This window comes from Sabethes cyaneus, chromosome 2, assembly GCF_943734655.1.
Source record: "Sabethes cyaneus chromosome 2, idSabCyanKW18_F2, whole genome shotgun sequence".
Taxonomy (NCBI): Eukaryota; Metazoa; Arthropoda; class Insecta; order Diptera; family Culicidae; genus Sabethes; species Sabethes cyaneus.
This window is the reverse complement of record NC_071354.1, coordinates 4,147,556-4,167,956: the sequence shown is the minus strand read 5'-3', so window position 1 is coordinate 4,167,956 and position 20,401 is coordinate 4,147,556. Positions and strand designations below refer to the sequence as shown.

Below are 20,401 nucleotides of genomic sequence, written 5' to 3'. Positions count from 1 at the left end.
TGGTGCAATAAAAAATTTTACCGAACGTTCAGCTGTTTAGATTTCGGTAAATTTTACCGAATCGTTTAAGTGTGTACAATAGACCTTTACAGTACTTTTTCGAATTCTTGTAGTTGTAGTAGCACCAATCAGAGAACAAGTCGATCAGCGTTTGAAGTCCAGTGAGTCGTTATACAAAATAATAAGTTGATAGTGTGATTCGCATATTTATAGTTGTGTACCAGCTGATAGTAGTTTTGGGATATCGTTAATAACTAGCGAAAACAGTAAGTGTCCCAAGATACTGCCTTGAGGAGCTTTGGAATTGTTGCTAAACCAGCTAGACTGGGCCAAGCCCAACTTTACAGCCATTTTTCGGTTAGGTAAATAAGGTTCTAAACATGCTAGCATTGCATATTCAGTGATCTACACCAGTGATGGCCAAACTGCGGCCCGCGGGGGTACACGCACAGGGCTTAGGCTTGGATGGCCTGCGTAGACCGATTCAGCCATTATCATTAATTCTTTCGTTTAGTCTTGAACATACTTGTGCGTTTATAAACTGTTTTTATTCGTACTATTTTACTGTATAATCTGGATTGGGTGTAGTCTAAAAGGGAAAAAGCTGGGGTTAAACTAGATATTTATCCCTACAAAATTAGTCTTTGACATTGACCTTTAGAAATCATTCTCTCCCGTTCTAGCGCAACCCTAAAATGGACTTCAGCAAAACGGATCTTTTAAAGTTGCTCAGCTATCTGGAAGGCGAGCTGCAAGCCCGGGACGTAGTGATAGCCGTATTGAAAACGGAAAAAGTCAAACAGCTGCTCAACACCACTCGGTACAGTAAATCAACTAATCTGAATGATCCACATGCAGCCCTTTATCGGGACAATCTGGCATCCAGTGGAAACATTGCCAGCCGGCAGTCGTCCATTCAGGCAGCCTATTCCGAGCATGAGATGCGATTACTTAACGATCAACGCGTGGGCGTAAAAGAACAAATGGACTCGCTAGCGGCTCTCGTAATGCAGCAGAGACAAACGCAAGCCAAGATGGTTGAGGTGCTCAAGGATGCCGAAGAGCGGTACAAACAGGTGGTACAGGAATTGGAAGAAGAACGGCGAAAGCATGAACACACTACTGCCCAGGGGGACGATATTACGTACGGGTTGGAGATCGAGCGATCGCGTCTAAAACAGGAATTGGAACACGAGAAGGAGCAGCGTAAGGTGCTAGAGCTGGAGGTGAAAAAGATTGAAGAGCAGTTCGAGGCGGAGAAAAATCGACAAAAGCAGATTGTTCTGCTGCTCCTGGCTGAGCGCAAGAAGATAATCATAAAATATATAGAGGAACGAAAAAGAAGCGAGGATCTGGCACAGATTTTGTCGGAGGAAAAAATGCGGGTCGATACCATTGCCGAGGGCTTGGAGGAGGAAAGTAAGAAATCCCTCCGGATGGAGGCAGAGCTGGAAACCCAAACGCAGCAGTACGATTTGGAGCGAAAGATGCTGCATCAAACGTTAGCAAAGGACGAAAGAAGGTGCGTGTGTTAGTGTTGGGAGATCGATATTTTACTTAATTTAGTCGTTTTGTTTTTAGGATAAAAGAACAGGAGATCGAGATTCAGCAACTTAGAACAGAGCTGGAGCTTCTGCGAAAACAAACTGGAATACGTCATCCGATTGTTGCTCCACAGCTGCCCACTAAACCCGGTGGATTGATGCCATCTAGGCCATCGATTGGAGGCATTATTCCTGGTAAGTTTAAATACAACTCGTAGAATGATAAAGGTACGGTACTCAGGTGTTGGGTTAATTAGTTTAAATTTGCTCTAGAATATTTTATTCATCGAACTAATTTATCTAATATCGTATTCCTGGCTTAGGGTCTCACAATAAATTTTCATTAAAACTATGAAACATCTAAAAAAGTTAAGATTGTTAAAATCACTATCAATCTTTGTTGATTGTCTGTACTGATTCAGTATGTTTTATATTCTCGATTCTACCCAATCTTCATATTATAATTTCCAACCCCACCTGATCTATCAATAACTCACAACTCATCCAATAACACCCGGGTCCCCCAATCATCCCCCATCATCATCATCACCATCAACTTTTGCCAGATGTAGACAGCGTAGCTCTCGCCGCATCTGGTTCCGCGGTTTGCTCTCCTGCTGCTGCTGCTGCCGCTGCTGCCGCCGGATCCGCTCATGCTGCTGCTGCCGCTGCCGCCGCCTCTGCCATGATTAGTAGTGTAGCCACAAAAGTGGTCCAGCCTACTGCCACTGTGTCTAGCGTTCCCGTTTCCGGACCAAGTAATTGCAACTACCACTAAACACACTAACCTCTGTATTGCTCTGCCACGTTTTGTTTGTGAGAGTGTCTCATGCCGAACGCGCTTGTTATGTTGGTAGTCTCTCTATCTTGTTTTGGTTTGGTATTTGTTGTATGCGTTTTTGTCTGATTTTTGTTTCGGTAATTGCAATTTTTCCGCTAAACAACTGCACTAATGGATTTGATATTTGTTTTTTTTTTTGGTAATGTCTTATTTACGCCTATTGATTATTTTGTTTAGTAAAGTACAACTAAACTCCGCTGGTTTAAATTGTATCGAATAAATATTTAATATAAGCTTTTTATGTCATGGAAACTGTAGTAGAGTTCACAGAAGTGATGTTGCAGATGCCGTGATTAAGACTGCAAGAGAAAAACAAACTTCGGAATAGATATCTGTACCATCCGCTTTGCGTAACACAGCATGTGTCATCACGTGTGTCACTGTCCACCACTCATTGTATGCGTATGCAGTTCGTTTTCACTCGTGTGACAATTTGCGAATCGACCGGGATATCAAACTTAATAATAATTAACGCTTTTTCTGTTTCTTCTTCACAGCCACCGGAATTGCCCGCTCGGTGTCTCCCGGTCAACTGATACGTCAGACAGCCATCTCGCAGCTATCGGTTACTTCCCCTCCGATTGGATCGGGCCCGGGTTCGAACTCTGCGCCGGTCGCACCGTCACCCGAGACCTACGCGAACGCCACACCGGGCAAGGTAAGCAAATTTAGTTTCTTTCGATCCTCAGTATCCATGGCTTGATTGATGATAGATGATAGTATGCTATTGATAGGATTACTTGAGTAGTTCGCTATTATGGTTTACGGTTTCGAGTCAAAATTCCTGTCCTGAAGTTCTTCCTCATCCACATCCACACGGTATGTCTGCGTGTACGTTGGAATTATTAACACTGCTCCTATTCTTCTGGCGCTGCTAATTGGCACGTTTTCGGGAAGGTATTTGAGTTTCTGTTTGCTTCAGATTATCCAGGAGAGAATGAGATCGGCTTGAGTGACGTTTTCATTTCATTTTAGGGACGCATCACTTATGGCCTTTGCGCTGTTACAGTATTGGTTCAAGTATAATTTAATTTTCGAGCACAAACACTAAACTGAACGTTTGTTAATTTTACTAAACTTCATTCAGTTGTAACCTTTGTTGCTCAAGTCTACCATTAGCAATGCTAATTGCGAGTAAGGTTACAGCTGATGTTATGTTTTTAAATGTACACTTTTTAAAACATCGATTGAATCTTTTAGGTTTTCCTATCCATTTTGTCAGAATACTGCATATTTCCATTTTTCGATATTTACCCAATGCTTTTCCACATCTCGGATTCCAGCCACCGGCTAGTGATAGCTAATTTTGCTCTTTCTGTTTTATTTCCAATCACCTTCCTCGAAACATACCAAATTGCCGGTCCGAAACAAAAAAAAAATCAATCCGCAATTATAAAACCAAACTAACAATTGAGAAATTCCAATTGATTCGCTTCTATAGAAGAAGGTTTCCTAATATGAGGACTGTAGCGTAAACTAAGCCTAACCACTAAAAAAACATGAAGAATATGCTCTTTGAATTCCACAAAGAAAAAAGTCATTCCATTTTTTTCATTATAAACTTCGACACCGCAAATCTCTTATCTCTTTCAATAACTGTGAATTGAAATGGACCTCGCTCGTCACCAACCACACAACCAACGCTAGATGGCAACCGTTAGAAAAGCATCGTCATCGCCAGCTGGAAGTACTGCCGGTATTGGATTCTCCACCGGAATGGGGGGCACAGCGACTACTCTTAAGAAGACAATAATTCCACCGGTCGGAGGACGTGGTGTCCCGCCTCCAATTCCACCCAATAAACCGCAAATTCCGCCGAAACTGTCAGCCACGTCGGCAGCGGCAGCCGTTGCCGCTGCGGCCGTATCATCGCGCATACCATTTTTGAGCAATAGTAATCACACTGGCAACAACAACAACAGCATCATCAACATTAGTAATAGTCTAGCCAATAGCAGTACCGCCATCGGATCATCGCTTCCATCGCCATCCTCGCCACTATCATCACTGTCATCACCATCACCATCCTCTTGTTCATCTTCCACCAATAGTGCTAGCAGTACACCGGTCGCGCCCCCGGGGCTCATCCCTGCCAGTGGAACTGTACCGCCCACAAATAATCTTATCGCATCTTCAACAGTTGCCAACAATGCCACTGCTGGAGCAACAACAGCAGCAGCAGCAACAGCAGCAACCAACTCCCCAGCCGCTGCCACAGCTTCTCCGGCTGTCGCCGTCTCAACCGCCGCCGCAGCAGCATCACAAAATTCTCCGGCGTCAGCCACATCTGCATTCGTTTCAACCGCAGCAGAAATACTGACAAACATCGGTTGCGAAGGTGGGATAGTGTAAAATCGCTATTGTTTCCTCCACATCACACTAGGCGGGCCATACCGATCAGCCACCACTCAGTTAATCACATAACAACACACGAAAATAATCAATCAATCAATCACTCACTCACGTGTACACTTCATAGCCACGCAGTTCGCGCTTCTATTCCGATTCCGAATAATTGATATTTCGGACTTGCTTAAACAGCTCTTCAATTTTTTTTTAATATTGAATACACCACTTGAATCTGAATCGAAGCGCGTACGTTTGCCACTTATAGCACAGTCTTCACTCACCCTCAATGGATTAGCCTCACAACATCACACTTTTCCACAAATCACCAACAAAGCCACACACACCCACACCCACAAAAGCTTCAGTTGCATCCCTCACAGTCGCAACCCGTAGATCACGAGTCACGATTTTTGACGCGATCGATTGAAAAGTTGTCTAAAACATTTGAAATATTTTCTCATTAGGTACCTTTCTTGTTTTTTAGTGCATTTCTTTTTTTTTTGCGTACTACTATTAATTGACAACGTCGCTCGAAAGTTCATCTACCAAACGACCAACGATGCTAAGTAAAGTGGGACACATTCATGAAACAATTTGTATGCTTTATTGTTTTAAATGAAGCTTATTAAAATTTTATTAGTTTCATTGACCACTAACAGGTGGCTTTTTTCTGGGGTATTTATTTGTTTTTACAGCAATAAAGTTTGCTATTAAGTTGAACATTTCCAACCAAGTTGAGCGTTAAACATAGACAGAGACATACATATAGACTATCAAACAGCATTAGAACCAACTTTGGCAGCAATTACATTCAAACTTTTACTGAGTACCAATATTTATGGATTGTCTCATCGTTATTGTTATTGATAAGAGATAATATAAGAAACCCGCTGTTGTTCTCTTGACTATTTTTTTTCTTTCAAAAATAAAACTGTCTTTTTATCTAACAGTTTTGTTCAAGGTTTTTATCTCTCAGTTTACGTTTTCTTTCTGCTGTTCGGCTCTCTTTACTTTTTTCAGAAGGTCTTGAAACTGTCTTCTTTTTTGCTAGCTTCAAATGTAATAAGTAACATTTTAATCCGAATCGAATACCCCTGCCAAAATGGTTAAACGTGATGATAAAACTATTCAGGATCACAAAAGCATTATTAATGATACCTGGAAAAGTTTTCGTACGAGTATATCTAACCCCGAATTCCTCCGAGCTTCCCAAAAATTCACAAACCTGGTAATGGAATGAGGGAAATTATTTCCGCAGAAGGATCCTCAACCGAAAAAGCAGCAAACAGTTTCAAGCTAGGCCAAAGAAATTTCCAAGCCGATCAGTTCAGCGCACTAGAGGATTAATTGAAAACTTAAAAACTTCAGGTAACATTCGAACTGAGGAAATCACACGATATCATTTGAGGTAACGGCCTTGTTCGTTAGTGTTCCCATGAACGTAACCGTAAAACTTGGCTACTTTTACAACGTAGTGGAAATCAGTGGAGAACAAAGGTTAAAGGCTACTTGAGCTTGAACCAACTTTGTAAAACAATCATTTCGAATTTAGAGGCCACTTTTATAAGCAAATCTGGAGAGCCCCAATGAGGAATCCCCTGTCACTTTTCTTATGTGAGTTGTCTATGGCAAACATAGAAAATAAGTTACGGAAAATCAATGTTTTACCAGATTGCTAATGGAGATTTGTGGACGACATTTTTTGTATTTTAAAACTCTCTCTTAAAAATACTCAATAATGTCCATAGAGATAATAATTTTACAATCGAGAAGGGATAGAACAACAAACTTCCATTCCTAGAGGTTGTTGTTGTAAGAAATTCCACAAATTTTGATTTCGAAATTTTAAGGAAACCCAACAATACTAAACGGGTGATACCCGTCACGTGCAAACGCTCATTTCAAAACAAAATGACCTCTTTTCACCACATGATTCATCGTTTGGGAACTCTTCCACTGAGTAAGGGAGGAAAAGGGACTGAATTAAAATATATTTTCGAGATCGTCAGGTTGACTGGTTATAAGAAAGAAACCATCGCGTAACAGTTCCTTGAAACAGTCTCGTCAACATTTACCACTAATATCATGACAGCTTTTGAGGAAAGCTGCCCACTGAAGCGGAAAACTTCAAGCAAAGACGCGTCATGGTGGAATCGTAAGTACAATCGAGAAATCCGTAAATCTAAAAGAAGGGATTGGAGGAATTGCTCGCATGTAAGTTGACAGCTTGCCTGTTGTAGCAAGACTTCACAAAGCCCTTTCAAAAGATCACACTAATGGACTTGGAAGCCTAAAAAATAAACATGGCCAGTTTGCAACCGATTCTCCGGAATTGCTTAGTATCATGATAGACACACACTTTCCAGGCTCAAATCAAACGTCTTCCGATGACGCACAGGGCTTCAACGCAGCTCAGTCTAGTTCAATTAGGGACGAAGATGGAGTTCAAGAATTAGCCAGTGTTATTTTCACGGAGTCGAGAATTGAGTGGGCAGTGGATTCTATAGGTCCCTTCAAGTCTACAGGATTAGATGGAATTTATCCAGTGCTATTACAAAAAAGCAAGGATATCACGGTTCCTCTTCTGATTAAGATGTTTAGGGCAAGTTTGATACTAGGATACATTCCGAAGAAATGGCGAGAAGTCCGGGTTATCTTCATTCCTAAAGCTGGAAAACGTGACAGGACGAATCCGAAAGCACACAGACCAATCAGTCTCACATCTGTGATTTTAAAAACGTTTGAAAAAATCATGGATCATCATATCAAATTATCATATTTGAAAAGAAGACCTTTGAACAAATTCCAGTTTGCCTACCAAGCAGGAAAATCAACTGAAACAGCACTTCATACGTTGATTTCAAAAATAGAAAAGTCTTTTGACAGTAAAGAAATATCACTTGCAGCTTTTCTTGATATTGAGGGAGCATTTGATAATGCCTCCCACAATTCAATAAATAAAGCCATGGAGAAACGGGGTTTTGACAGGTGCATTTCCAGTAGGATACATGCTATGTTAACCAACCGCATAATAACTACAAAACTGGGAGGATCTACTTTAACGACAAAACCAACTAGAGGTTGCCCTCAAGGGGGAGTCCTATCTCCTATGCTGTGGTCCCTAGTAGTCGATTATCTTCTAAATAAATTGGCTGAAACAGGCTATGAAGTCATAGGATTCGCTGACGATATAACAATTTTAGTAAGGGGAAAGTATGAACATACTATTTCCAATAGAATGCAATCTGCCCTGAACTACACGCTTAAATGGTGTGACTTGGAAGGACTGTATTAACCCTTCTAAAACAGTCATAATACAATTTACAAGAAGAAGGAAATACAGTATTGCAGCTCTGCAGCTGAGGGGAGTCCAATTGCAGCTATCCAAACGTACAAAATACTTGACCATAAGCTAAATTGGAACGATCATCTAGAGCAGCGGTTCCCAACCTTTTTCCGATTCGCGTACCCCCTGACGGATTTCCCTATACTATTCTGCAGCGAACTAAAGTTTTGGCGAACCCCTGGGGGTTCGCGAACCCCCATTTGGGAACCGCTGATCTAGAGTATGTAATCTCAAAAGCAAACAATGCTTTTTGGGCTTGCAGCAATACATTTGGCAAAAAGTGTGGACTTAAACCGAGGATGATTCACTGGATCTATTCGGCAATTGTGAGACCCAGACTAACATATGCTTCGCTATTGTGGTGGCCTAAAACTACACAAATAACAGCTCAAAAATGCTTGGAAAGCTACAACGTTTGGCGTGCTCTTCAGTAACTGGACCAATGACCAGCACACCTTCCAAAGCTCTAGATGCTCTTTTATATCTTCTACCGTGGCACCAATTCGTACAGCTTAAAGCACAAAAAGGTGCTCTTAGGCTTAAGCGTGTTAAACATTTTCAAGATGGGGATCGCAATGGATACCTACGAATCCTCCGAGATTTTCAACTGAACACCCTGGTAATCATGAACGAAGACTGGATGGAAACTAGGACAAACTTCGATATACCCTTCAAAGTAACCGAAACCGATCGCAGATTATGGGAAGAAGGTGGTCCTAAGACTTGTCCGGGATCACTCCTGTTTTACACCGATGGTTCTAAAATTGGCAAATTTACAGGAGCTGGGGTTACTGGACCAGGAATCGACATATCAATTCCAATGGGACAGTGGCCCAAAGTCTTCCAAGCAGAAATACCTGCCATATCAACTTGTACAAACATTTGCTTGACTAGGAAATGCAGACATGCCAATATCTGTATTTTCTCCGATAGTCAAGCAGCTCTAAATGCCTTAGAGGCATACACATGCCAGTCAAAGCTGGTTTGGGAATGCATCCTCTCCCTAAGACAATTGGCTTTAACTAACAATGTTAATTTATGTTATTATAATGTTCCTCAACTGAATTCGTTGGGCCTGAGCCATTCTGCGGGGTGTCTACAGCCTGCGTAAAAGCTGAGCTCAAAGTCTGCGAATCATCAACGATTGATGCCAACTGGAGAGCTGCTCCAACATTACGACAATCAAAATGTTTCATTACGCCATGCAAAAGCATCACACGCAGCTTAATCAGTTTGAATAAAGTGGATCTGAGTACGCTGACCGGTCTTTTAACCGGACACTGTCCGAGCAGATATCACCTTAAAAATATAGGTAAGCTGACAGTTGATATATGTCGATTCTGTAATTTTGAGATCGAGACCTCAGAACATATACTGTGTTAATGCAGCGCTCTAATTCAACGAAGACTGCGTATTCTCGGAGAGGGCGTTCTAACGCCTAGCGCGAGATATGGTCTGCTAAAACAAAAAAGGTACTGAAATTCATTAAGGAAGTCATACTCTGTTGGAGGGAAATGCAAATTCATAGGGCGACCAACACTCTGACTCGTAGTGATGGAACGAACTGATTGTGCAAACAGCAACTCGGAGTATACCACAATAGATTTAACTAATGGTCGCAGTGGTTCAGGCTCCCATAAAAAAAACAGTTCCATCTCTATAGAAAAGGGGACTGTAGTTCGAATAGCGGCAGTATATACACGGAATACACCGCTTACGCAACGTGAATACTATTGTTTATATTAGTAGAAATAATCAGCTGCAAACACGATTAGGATCCACAAAAGATCTTTTTGATACATTAAACAAAGCAGGAGTCGACAAAATTTCATGTAGTCACTGTGATACAAAAAGTAATTCTGGAATCCAACCCAAGGAGAATCATGTTCCAGACGTAACAAAAGCTTAGAAAGAACTACCGGAGAAAGAATTTTTCTTTTCAAATCCAAAGTAGCCGAGTACATTTTCGTAGACGTTCTCCACCCCGTCAAAAATATTTAGAAGCTGGATGTTGCCGAATCTCTTGAAATTTGTATAAGACACATTCCAGCGTTACCGGACACAATTAGCACCCATTGTTACCCTGTGAATCGCCTCCGGTTTCACCAAATTTTTGGCAAATACTTTGTAAAATAGTTGTTAAAAGAGTACTTTATTTTCCGCTAGAATGCCAGGGATTTAATGAAACAGGAACCGATCTGCATTGTAGGGATAATGTCCCGTAACGCTGGAATGTGTCATAAGAAATTCGTCCAATCTTCTAAATAACAAAGCAGGTAGTAACATTTCACGGCTTTCCTACTTATTAAGTGATTAAAATTGTTTTTCTTTGAGGGTTCTGCCGATAATATCCATGCCTTCAGCAAAGCAGACGAAATGACTAGATTGGTAGAAGATCGTGCCCCGCGTGCTGATATCCGCATTGTCCTTCGGATAGTCAGTGGAAAAAAGCACTCGTGGACTGTATTAAAAAGGGTTCTTTATTTTGCGTCTGATCTTCGATACAGATTTCACATAACTGATGATTTTTGTTGCCAACATACGTAGGGGTGTGTTTATACCAAAATACAGGGTTGAGTTAAAAAATGTCTTACACGCTAAATTTCGTTAAACATTCTCCCGCCATTGAGGTAGGCACCTCAATTTTCATCACGGTCTCTGTCGTCGATTGGAAGTACTGCAATTTGCGTTGTCGGTCTGCGATAGGTACCCTCAGTAGTGCGGACTGTGACCACACGGGTAACTCCGTCCTTACCAGGATACGTCTCAACAATACGACCAAGCTTCCATGTTTGAGGCGGCATGTTGTCCTCCTTCAAGATGACCAATAAACCATTTCGCAGTAGAGTTGGATTTTTAAACCATTTGCTCCGCCTTTGCAAACCAGTAAGGTACTCATTTGACCATCTACGCCAAAAACTTTGTTTTCTCTTCTGCACCAACTGGTATCTGGAAAGCGTGGTCTCCTTTATATCGTCATATTGTGGCTCAGCTATTGCAATTAATTCTCGTCCGATTAAAAAATGACCAGGACTTAAGGCTCTGTAATCAAACGGATCGTCTGTCAATTGTACAAGAGGTCTAGAGTTCAAAATTGCCTCTATCTGTGCTAGCAAAGTAATCATTTCCTCGTATGTAAGGTAACTTTCATTTAAAACCTTGTACAAATGAGTTTTCATACATTTGACGTTGGCCTCCCAAAGACCACCCTGGTGTGGAGCCTTAGGAGGGTTGAAGTGCCAGGAAATTCCTCTAGACTGGCAAAATTGGTTAACCTTCTTATCAAAAATCTGTGAATTCAACAATTCCCTAAGTTCTGCGAGTTGTCTCTCAGCTCCTCGGAAATTAGTTCCGTTATCAGAGTACATTTCTGATGGATTTCCTCGACGACCGACGAAACGATGTAGAGCCGCAAGAAAACCCTCAGTTGATAATGACGTCACCAATTCCAGGTGGATAGCCTTGGTGACCATACAGACAAATAGGCTTACGTAAGACTTTATTCTGGTTTTACCACGGCCCACCTTTAAAATGAATGGACCGGCATAATCAACACCGGTTCTGCTGAATGGGTCGGCTGGGGTTACACGAAATTCCGGAAGATCCCCCATGAACTGTTGTGGCTCCCTGGGTCTTGCCCGAAAACAGGTAATGCACCTTCGAAGTACTCGATGAATCGTTCTCTTTGCATTTACTGGCCAAAAATTCTGTCGTATAGCAGCAAGTAACCCATTGAGACCTACATGCAAATACTCGCGATGCAAATCCTCTACCAAAATGGTGGTAAAGTGATTTTTCTCAGGTAGTATCATCGGATGCTTCTGATTTTTTGGTAAATCAGAATTACTAATACGGCCACCAACTCTTAAAAGTTTCTCGTTCTCGTCATATATAGGATTCAAGTTCTTTAATTTTCCCTTGATCGGCTTACCTCTCAGGATGCAATCGATTTCTTCGTGATATACCGCTTGCTGAACGATAATCACCATGGTTAACAAACCATCACTAAGATCTTTGGCGTTCAGTTTCCCACATCTACGACAGGACTTATCTTTTACACGACAGTTGTAAATAAAGCGAGCGACATAGGAGAAAACCCGCTGTAATTGGCGAAAATTGCTACACGCCAATATATTATCATAAGGACGACACTCCGGAATACTCATCGTCGCAACTTGGTCTGATTCTTCAGATTCATCTTCTTCAAACACGACAGCATCGTCTTCAATTTTAGCACTACGCAGAAATTCAGGTCCGTCCCACCAAAGTTCACTTAACATCAAAGCAGCAGGAAAGACACCACGCGATACTAAATCCGCAGGATTGGCTTTTGTCGATACATACCGCCACATACATCTGGGAAACAGCTGTCTTATTCTTGTAACACGATTTTTCACGAACACTGGAGTGTCAAGTTTCATTCTGTCTAACCAACACAGCACTATTTTGGAATCAGACCAAAGCACCACCTGCTGTGGGTCAAAGGCTAAAGCATCGCACACTTCCTTCATTTGATTCGCCAACAGCTCTGCCGCACAAAGTTCGAGTCGAGGTGTTGTCATCTCAGCAACCTTCGCGTTCGGTTTGACAGATCTCTGTGTCTCTTTAATTGGAGCCACTTTGGATTTACTACAAATTAGTCGAACTGTAGCTGTTCCATCGTTCATCTCGTTCCGCAGGTAAATACAACAGCCATAGGCAGCATCAGATGCATCGGCGAAGCCATGCAATTCAACCACAACTGCGTCATCCATTGTTATCCGCCGTTTAATTTTCAAAGAACTAATATCACATAGCTCCAACCGCAACCTGTTCCAAACTCGAAACTGTTCCTCTGGAATTTGATCATCCCATTCTATTTTGGCTTTCCATAATTGCTGCATTACCAATTTACCGATTACTGTAATCGGTGCCAGCAGACCAAGCGGATCAAACAACCTTGCAACTTCCGAAAGAACCAATCTTTTAGTTGGTTTACTGGCATTGTCGTCCATTGGTTTCACGCAAAACATAAAATCGTCATTATCAGGGTCCCATAATATTCCCAGCGTTTTTATCAGACCATTAACACTACTGTCCTCTAATTTCAGGTACTTTTCTTGAGTCTCTAAAGGTATATCCTCCAACAATGCCTTATCATTCGCACACCACTTATGGAGATCAAAACCCCCACGATGCAGCAGATCGATCAAATCCATCTGCAATTGTTTAGCTTCTGCTAAGGTGTTCGCACCAGTAAGCACATCATCTACATAAAACGATTTCTGAACTTGTTCACTCGCAACTGGAAAACCTTCTCTTTCATCTCTGGCCAACTGGATAATTGATCGCGTTGCCAAGAACGGTGCAGCGGCTGTGCCATATGTTACCGTATTTAACTCCAATTCCTTAATCGGTTCGTTTCGTGTTTCTCGCCACAGAATTCGTTGATACTGTCTGTGAGCGCTATCAACTATCACTTGCCGATACATTTTAGGCACATCGGCGGTGAAAACGTATTTGTGCAGACGGAAACGCAGAATAATATTAAACAATGAGTCCTGAACCGTTGGCCCAACCATCATAACGTCATTGAGCGATAAATCAGTAGTGCTCTTAGCCGACGCGTCGAACACCACTCTAAGTTTTGTGGTTGAACTGTCAAGCTTCATCACACAGTGATGAGGAAGATAAAATTTCCCAGGTGCAGTTTCACCTTCATCGACAACTCTGCAATGTCCAAGCGCTAAATATTCATTAATGAATTCGACGTACATTTTCCTCATTTCAGGGCATTTATCCAATTTTCGCTCTAAATAAGCGAATCGTTTCATGGCTTGCTGCTTGGAGTCCCCCAGATCAGTAACATTATCACGAAGTGGCAACATAACGACGAATCTACCATCATTCTGACGACGATAAGTTTGCATAAAATGCTGTTCACATTCTTCATCTTGCACGGAAAATACTTCATTTTCTTGTTGGTCAATGACCCAAAACCGTTTGAGCAGATCATTCAGTTCGTCATTGCTTGGCTGAATTGCAACAGTCTGACATACTTTAACAGTGCTCATTGTTGCAGCATCAGAAATTGGACCGGACACTAACCATCCCAATAAGCTTTCTTGCAGAACTGGTAAATTAGCAGCTAATCTAATTTTGCCTTCTTGCATCAGAGAGAAAAATATTTCTGCGCCGATAAGCATATCTATACGTGACGGATCGTAAAATTTTGGATCTGCTAACATCAATGATGGAGGTATCTGCCAACTCGTCGAATCAATTTTCGTCGCTGGCAACCTCCCAGTCACCTTGGGAACAACCAAACAGTCTAAAGAAAATTCACATTTCGACGTTCGTGAGACTATTACCGCATTAACTTTAAACTTGACTGTGGTCTTCATTCCGTTTACTCCAATAACCGGAATATTAGCACCCACACGTCGCAATCGAAGTAAATCAACCATCCTTTCGGACACGAAATTTGCCATAGCACCAGAATCAAGCAGCACACGACATTTATGTGAGTCACCGTAACAATCATATACCATAATTTCTGCTGTTGCAAGGAGGATTTGCTTCCTTGTTGTGCCGAGTTCAAATGGCACCGAACACTTCGCTGCAGTCAACGAACGCTCGGCTCCGCTACCACCAGCCTGCGCAGCGTCATCGACAAATGGTTTTTTATCTTCTGGGTGCATCAAAGCATGATGTTTCTTAGCACACAACAAACAGTCTTTACCGATCTTACAAGTCGCAGTGCGATGCCCTTTCTTCAAGCAGGCGAAGCATAATCCCAACTGTTTAGCCTTCTTATATCGCGCGTCGACGGTTAACTTTTTGAATTCTTCACAAGCATCTATTTTATGGTCGATTCCACACATCACACAGCCATATTCAGTTTTGTGGATAGTGGCAGTGTGCGTCTTGCTTACCGTGGAAGCAATCGAATTTTTGACGTTTAAATTTTTCATCTTTACAGAAACTCTTGCAGCCTGCTCACAGCGTTCTAATACATGGCAGTGCTTTCGTAAAAATGCAATTGTATCTTTGTACACAGGAAGCACTCCATGCTCTACCGATGACTCCCAGCTTCTTCGTGTGGCTGTATCTAACTTTGACGTCAGCAACGTAATAATGATTGCTTCTGCCATCTTGTCCATTTTCAAATTATGGAACTCAAGGGATTCAACTCTCTTCGTACAGTCGTCAAGCAAGGTTTTCAACTCGTGAGTGGAATCTTTAGTCATCGGTTTAAGGTTTAATAACTTCGTAACATGTCCGTGTATAACCATTGGAAGGTTCTCAAAACGATCAATAAGTATTTGCCAAGCGCCTTCGTAATTGTTATCGTTTAACGTTTGCTCATCGATCACTCCTTTGGCCTCCCCCACGAGAGCCTTATCTAGGTAATGAAGCTTGGTGGCTGGAGAATCATGAATGCATTTATCAACAATGTCACAAAACCTGGCCTTGAACTTATACCAATGTTCATATTGACCGTCGAATGTTGGCAAGGGCATTTGCTGCAACAAAAACGATGGATGCACCCGCTGCTGACTGTTTGAACTGCTGGCACCACTATCATTGGAATCCGTCAGTGCACGTAGCTTTCTCTCTCGCTCTGCTGTAGTGATGTCAGCGATCGCTCTCTGGTCGTCTTCATATTTTTCAATCATCTCACTCAGAGCGATTCGTACATATTCGTAAAGCTCTTCAAAGTCAATGAACTGAGGTTCAAACTCATCTTTTCTCGCGGGGTCGGTTAGATAGATGCGGTTTTGAAAATCATTATATTCTGCATATGCAGAATCCACGGTTTTTACATAAAGTTTTAGCGCATGAATGCTAAACTTTTTGTTATTTAGTTCAGCTGCATCAACCGCCGTTTTTATTCGATCCACTTTAGCCCTCGTCGTCTTGCAGCACTGGCACAAAGCTTCCACCGAATCAGCCATTTTGTTTTTCGCTTCCCGATCACGTTGCTCTTTTTTTTGTTCTCGTACGCTCACCGCTGGTGTGTGTTCAATTCTATTTATCGACGACACCGGCGTGAATAACACTTTCTTCGCGTTTCCGGAGCGTAAAAACATGCCACTATCTTCCTTTCCAGAATATCACGTCAATGGATCCCAATCAAGCTCACTGCTACACCACGTGTACAATGGTCATAATCTTCTGGATCAAATCAATTCACGTTTTCAACTTCACGAATAGTTAAAAATCGCGTCAAATTCCCCTTTTCGCGCACGACAGGAGAATCAAAAAACTTTTTAACACTAATTTATCCGGCTCGAAGGACCAACATGTCCTTCGGATAGTCAGTGGAAAAAAGCACTCGTGGACTGTATTAAAAAGGGTTCTTTATTTTGCGTCTGATCTTCGATACAGATTTCACATAACTGATGATTTTTGTTGCCAACATACGTAGGGGTGTGTTTATACCAAAATACAGGGTTGAGTTAAAAAATGTCTTACACGCTAAATTTCGTTAAACACGCATGGTTCATAACACCTTGTACCGCTATGTTGAACAGCAGCCACGGGTAAGCTATTCTCGTCCATGATTTTCCTAAGCTCTTTCCGATCAATGGTATCATATGCGGCTTTGAAGTCAACGAACAAATGGTGCGTGAGAACTCTGTATTCACGGCCCTTTTGGAGGATCTGCTGCAGTGTATATATTTGATCCGTTGTAGACCGTCGTTTAGATGAAACCGGCTCGCCAAGTTCCCACAAATCTGTTCGCAATTGGTGATAGGCGGGCGCAAAATGATTTGGGACATCACTTTGTAGGCGGCATTGAGAACGAGGACGCTCGATAACTCTCACGGTCCAACTTGTGGCCCTTTTAGTAGATCGGGCAGATAACCCCATATTTTCACTCCTCCGGTAGCTGTTTCGTATCCCAAATTCTAACAATTAGCCGATGCATAAAAACGGCCAGCTTTTCTGGTTTCATTTTAATAAGCTCTGTTCCAAAGCCATCTATCTCAGATTATTTATTGTTCTTCAACTTAATCTTTTAATCTGGCATCACTGTTATGGCCTATTTGTTTTTATTTTCCGTCTCGGCTAAAATTTTAATTAATTAGTGTAAAACTATTTGCATTATAATTATTCACCGGCTAGCTTGTAGCCTAGTGCTTGTTTTGTGAATTTACCGGTCCGGTTTTTCTAAAAGTGGAAGTTACTGAGTGATTTCTTTGAGCTATAGTAATTGTATGATCGAAGGAAAAACACAATAGCCTGAGTGGTTGTCTATACGAACGATCGCCCGGTAGGGCTAAAAAGCAGTTTGCGGTTCTGCTAAGTAATGACTTCGGTTACGTGTGGGGCGTGTTCCCTGAAGATAACAGCAGAAAATGACCGAGTTTACTGTTCCGGAGGTTGTGACCAAATACTGCACGTTTCATGTTCCGATTTGAGATCCTCGGCAATCACTGCGCTGTGCGAAAACGTCTCGTTAAAGTTCATTTGCTTCAACTGCCGTAAAAAGCAACTGTGCCTAAGTGATATCCAAAGAAAATGCAATCAATTGCTCGATACAGTTAATAATATGGCCAAAACGAGTGATAATCTTCCTCAACAGATTTCTGCGAATATCATTGAAAGTACTATGAATCTGCTTGAGAATAGGCTGAACGACCTTGAAAGTAAATTTATCGATCGTATCACCGACAAATTGGACGTTCTCATGAGGAATAAAGTAACTGTAACTGACGCAATTAATAACAAACCACCTCAGCGCTCATACGCAGCCGTTGCACGCTCGAACTTAGATCAGGCATCAACAGCACCGAAACGGAAAGCAGACAGCACCCCTGCCTGTGATCTGCCTTCTAAGAAGAAACCTACCCAGGACCAAACGATACACACTGACAGCGGCTTACTTCGGTCTGGTAAACGTCGTATTGCAAGCACAACTGACTTTGATAAGAATCCTCCATCGACTTGTAACTCTTCTTCGCAACCTTGTTCGGACGCACCTGCTGCTAAGCCAAAATCTGTTATCCGCCTAGAGCAGACTGTTCTCATTAAGCCTAAGACAAATCAAAGTCCAGATGCAACTAAAGATGATGTATGTAAGCAGCTTGACCCAGTTTCCCTCGCAATTAAAGAAGTTCACTTCAAACCTTCTGGTGAAGCCGTGCTCAGATGTGATTCTGTTGAATCTTCAGCCAAACTTGTAGAAGCGGCAAAAAAATCACTCGGCGAAAAGTATGACGCTGAAATTCAAAAAGCGTTAAAACCTAGGCTGCAAATTTTTGGATTCACGGACAAAATTGACGAAGATAACCTGATCATACATATACGGAAACAAAACGAGCTTGCCGATAATGCTGATATCAAAGTTGTGCGAACAAATGCCACTTCTGTCATCGTTGAGTCTGACGCTACAACGTTTGAAAAACTGGTCAACCTACGCCGTGTAAATATTGGATGGGAGAGATGCAGAGTTCGGGAATACATTGACGTACTGCGCTGCTACCGCTGCTCGGAATATGGCCACATCGCATCGTCTTGCACAAAGCCTCCGTGTTGTCCTAAGTGCGCTGGAGGGCACGAGCGGAAAGATTGCACCTCTGTCTCTGATAAATGTGTAAATTGCCACAACGAGAATTTAGCCAAAAAGCAAAATAGTGATATATTGCTTGATGTTAACCACCCCGCATGGAGCCAGATGTGTCCGATCCACCAGCAGCGAATCAAAAGAAAGCGACAACGAATTGATTACTGCTCGTAGCAGTCAAATCCTACATTGTCTACGACCAGCGACGGTGTCTCCTACACATGTTTGGAGTTAGTGTCCAGTCTCGCCCTGCCAGATGACCAACCGCTGTATGGAAATTTTGAGCCAGTTGATTCCCCTGCTCTGTCGGGTAATAATTTAAATAGTATATGCCCTGTCGAAGCTGGGCTTGATTCTACACTCCTCATGAATGAAGCAATCTTACAGTCTAATTCACGATGTCCGATGCCTGCTACCAATATATCAGCTGATTTTGTTCCGACGGGTCCCGCACGACTTACGACATGGTATATTAAACACATTTACGGAAATATTGAGCCAGATGATTTCCCTGGTCTTCCAGGTAAAGATTTGCATAGTATATGCCCTGTCGAAGCTGGGCTGGATTCTACACTCTTTTTAAACGAGGCACACTTTCAGTGTAACCCGCAATGCCCACCACCAACTGCAAGCGAATCAGCTGATTTGTCTGTCACCGAACGGCATGTGACCCGACGTATTGGAAACGACTCTTGTATTAGTGTATACACACAAAACGTGAGAGGATTACGCACTAAAGTAGACGAGTTCTTCCTCGCAGTATCTGAAGCTCAGTATGACGTCATAGTGCTCACGGAAACTTGGCTTAATGAGTGCTTTCATTCCGCGCAACTGTTTGGCAATGCCTACAACGTATATAGAAACGACCGCAACCCATACAGTACAGGAAAGAGACGAGGAGGTGGAGTTTTAATTGCTGTGGCTTGTCGGTTGAATTCACTAATCTCGCCAATTCAACCCTCTGATGCAGTGGAACAGTTATGGGTTAAAATTATCGGCTTTCGCAGGTCAATTTGCCTTGGTGTTGTCTACATTAGCCCTGACCTTGCAAGTAACGTGATCTCAATAGAAGCGCATATTGATTCTGCACTACAACAAACAAATTCTCTGCACACTGACGATATGCATGTTATTTTTGGAGATTTTAATCAACCAAACCTGTCGTGGGTCAGATGTTCGAATGGATTTGCCTTTCCCGATCCTGCTTTGTCGACTTTTTCTCCTGCCAGTGCCGCCCTCGTCGATGGGTTTGCCATAATGGGCATGAGACAAATGAATACTGTTATCAACAGCAGAAACCGTACATTGGACCTGGTGTTCATGAATGACGTGGCTAAAGATGCTAGTAGTTTATTCGAGGCGCATGAAGCGATAATCGAAGCTGATCAATTCCACCCCCCGCTTCTTCTTTCGTTGCGCATTACACTTCCTCCTTCATTTGAGTCAGTTGCGGTAGTAAGCGAATTCAACTTTCGAAAAGCCGATTTTAACGCACTAAATCAATCACTGATGAATGTGAATTGGTCAGAATTTGACATTATCGGGAATGTAGACCACGCTGTTGAATATTTTAACGAAAAGCTGAAAAGTTGTTTTTGTTCGCATGTACCTGCTCCCCGGCCGCGCAGGAGACCACCATGGTCCAATCCGAGGCTACGATTTTTAAAGCGCCAGAGGGCTGCTGCCTTGAGAAGGTACACTAATAGGCGTAATCCTGTGACAAAGCGTGCTTTCAACCAGATAAGCAATGAGTATAGGGGTTATAACCG

General features: G+C 42.2%; 2 protein-coding genes across 6 annotated transcripts in view; both read left to right on the top strand.

Annotated features, from left to right (window-relative positions):
* Nucleotides 1-20,401, top strand: part of LOC128733494 (CTTNBP2 N-terminal-like protein) — a 34,455-nt gene that overhangs the window by 8,202 nt on the left and 5,852 nt on the right. Inside the window, exons 2-6 of one of the 5 annotated variants that reach the window (XM_053827116.1) lie at nt 684-1,522; nt 1,582-1,739; nt 2,883-3,043; nt 4,033-4,723; nt 13,171-13,296. In XM_053827116.1, the coding sequence (XP_053683091.1) occupies nt 684-1,522; nt 1,582-1,739; nt 2,883-3,043; nt 4,033-4,723; nt 13,171-13,292 (1,971 nt within the window). In that variant the 3' untranslated portion in view covers nt 13,293-13,296. Of the gene's footprint in view, nt 1-683; nt 1,523-1,581; nt 1,740-2,882; nt 3,044-4,032; nt 4,735-13,170; nt 13,297-20,401 lie in introns of those variants that run through there. The other 4 variants (XM_053827121.1, XM_053827120.1, XM_053827117.1 and 1 more) reach the window with 4 other exon arrangements.
* LOC128733501 (uncharacterized) lies at nt 17,357-18,811 on the top strand. The gene has a single exon (XM_053827131.1). The coding sequence runs from the start codon at nt 17,376-17,378 to the stop codon at nt 18,804-18,806; it is 1,431 nt and encodes a 476-aa protein (XP_053683106.1). The 5' UTR covers nt 17,357-17,375; the 3' UTR covers nt 18,807-18,811.

What these genes read in the sequence shown, in the direction of transcription:
- LOC128733501 (XM_053827131.1), top strand. Translation starts at nt 17,376, where the DNA reads ATGACTTCGGTTACGTGTGGGGCGTGTTCCCTGAAGATAACAGCAGAA.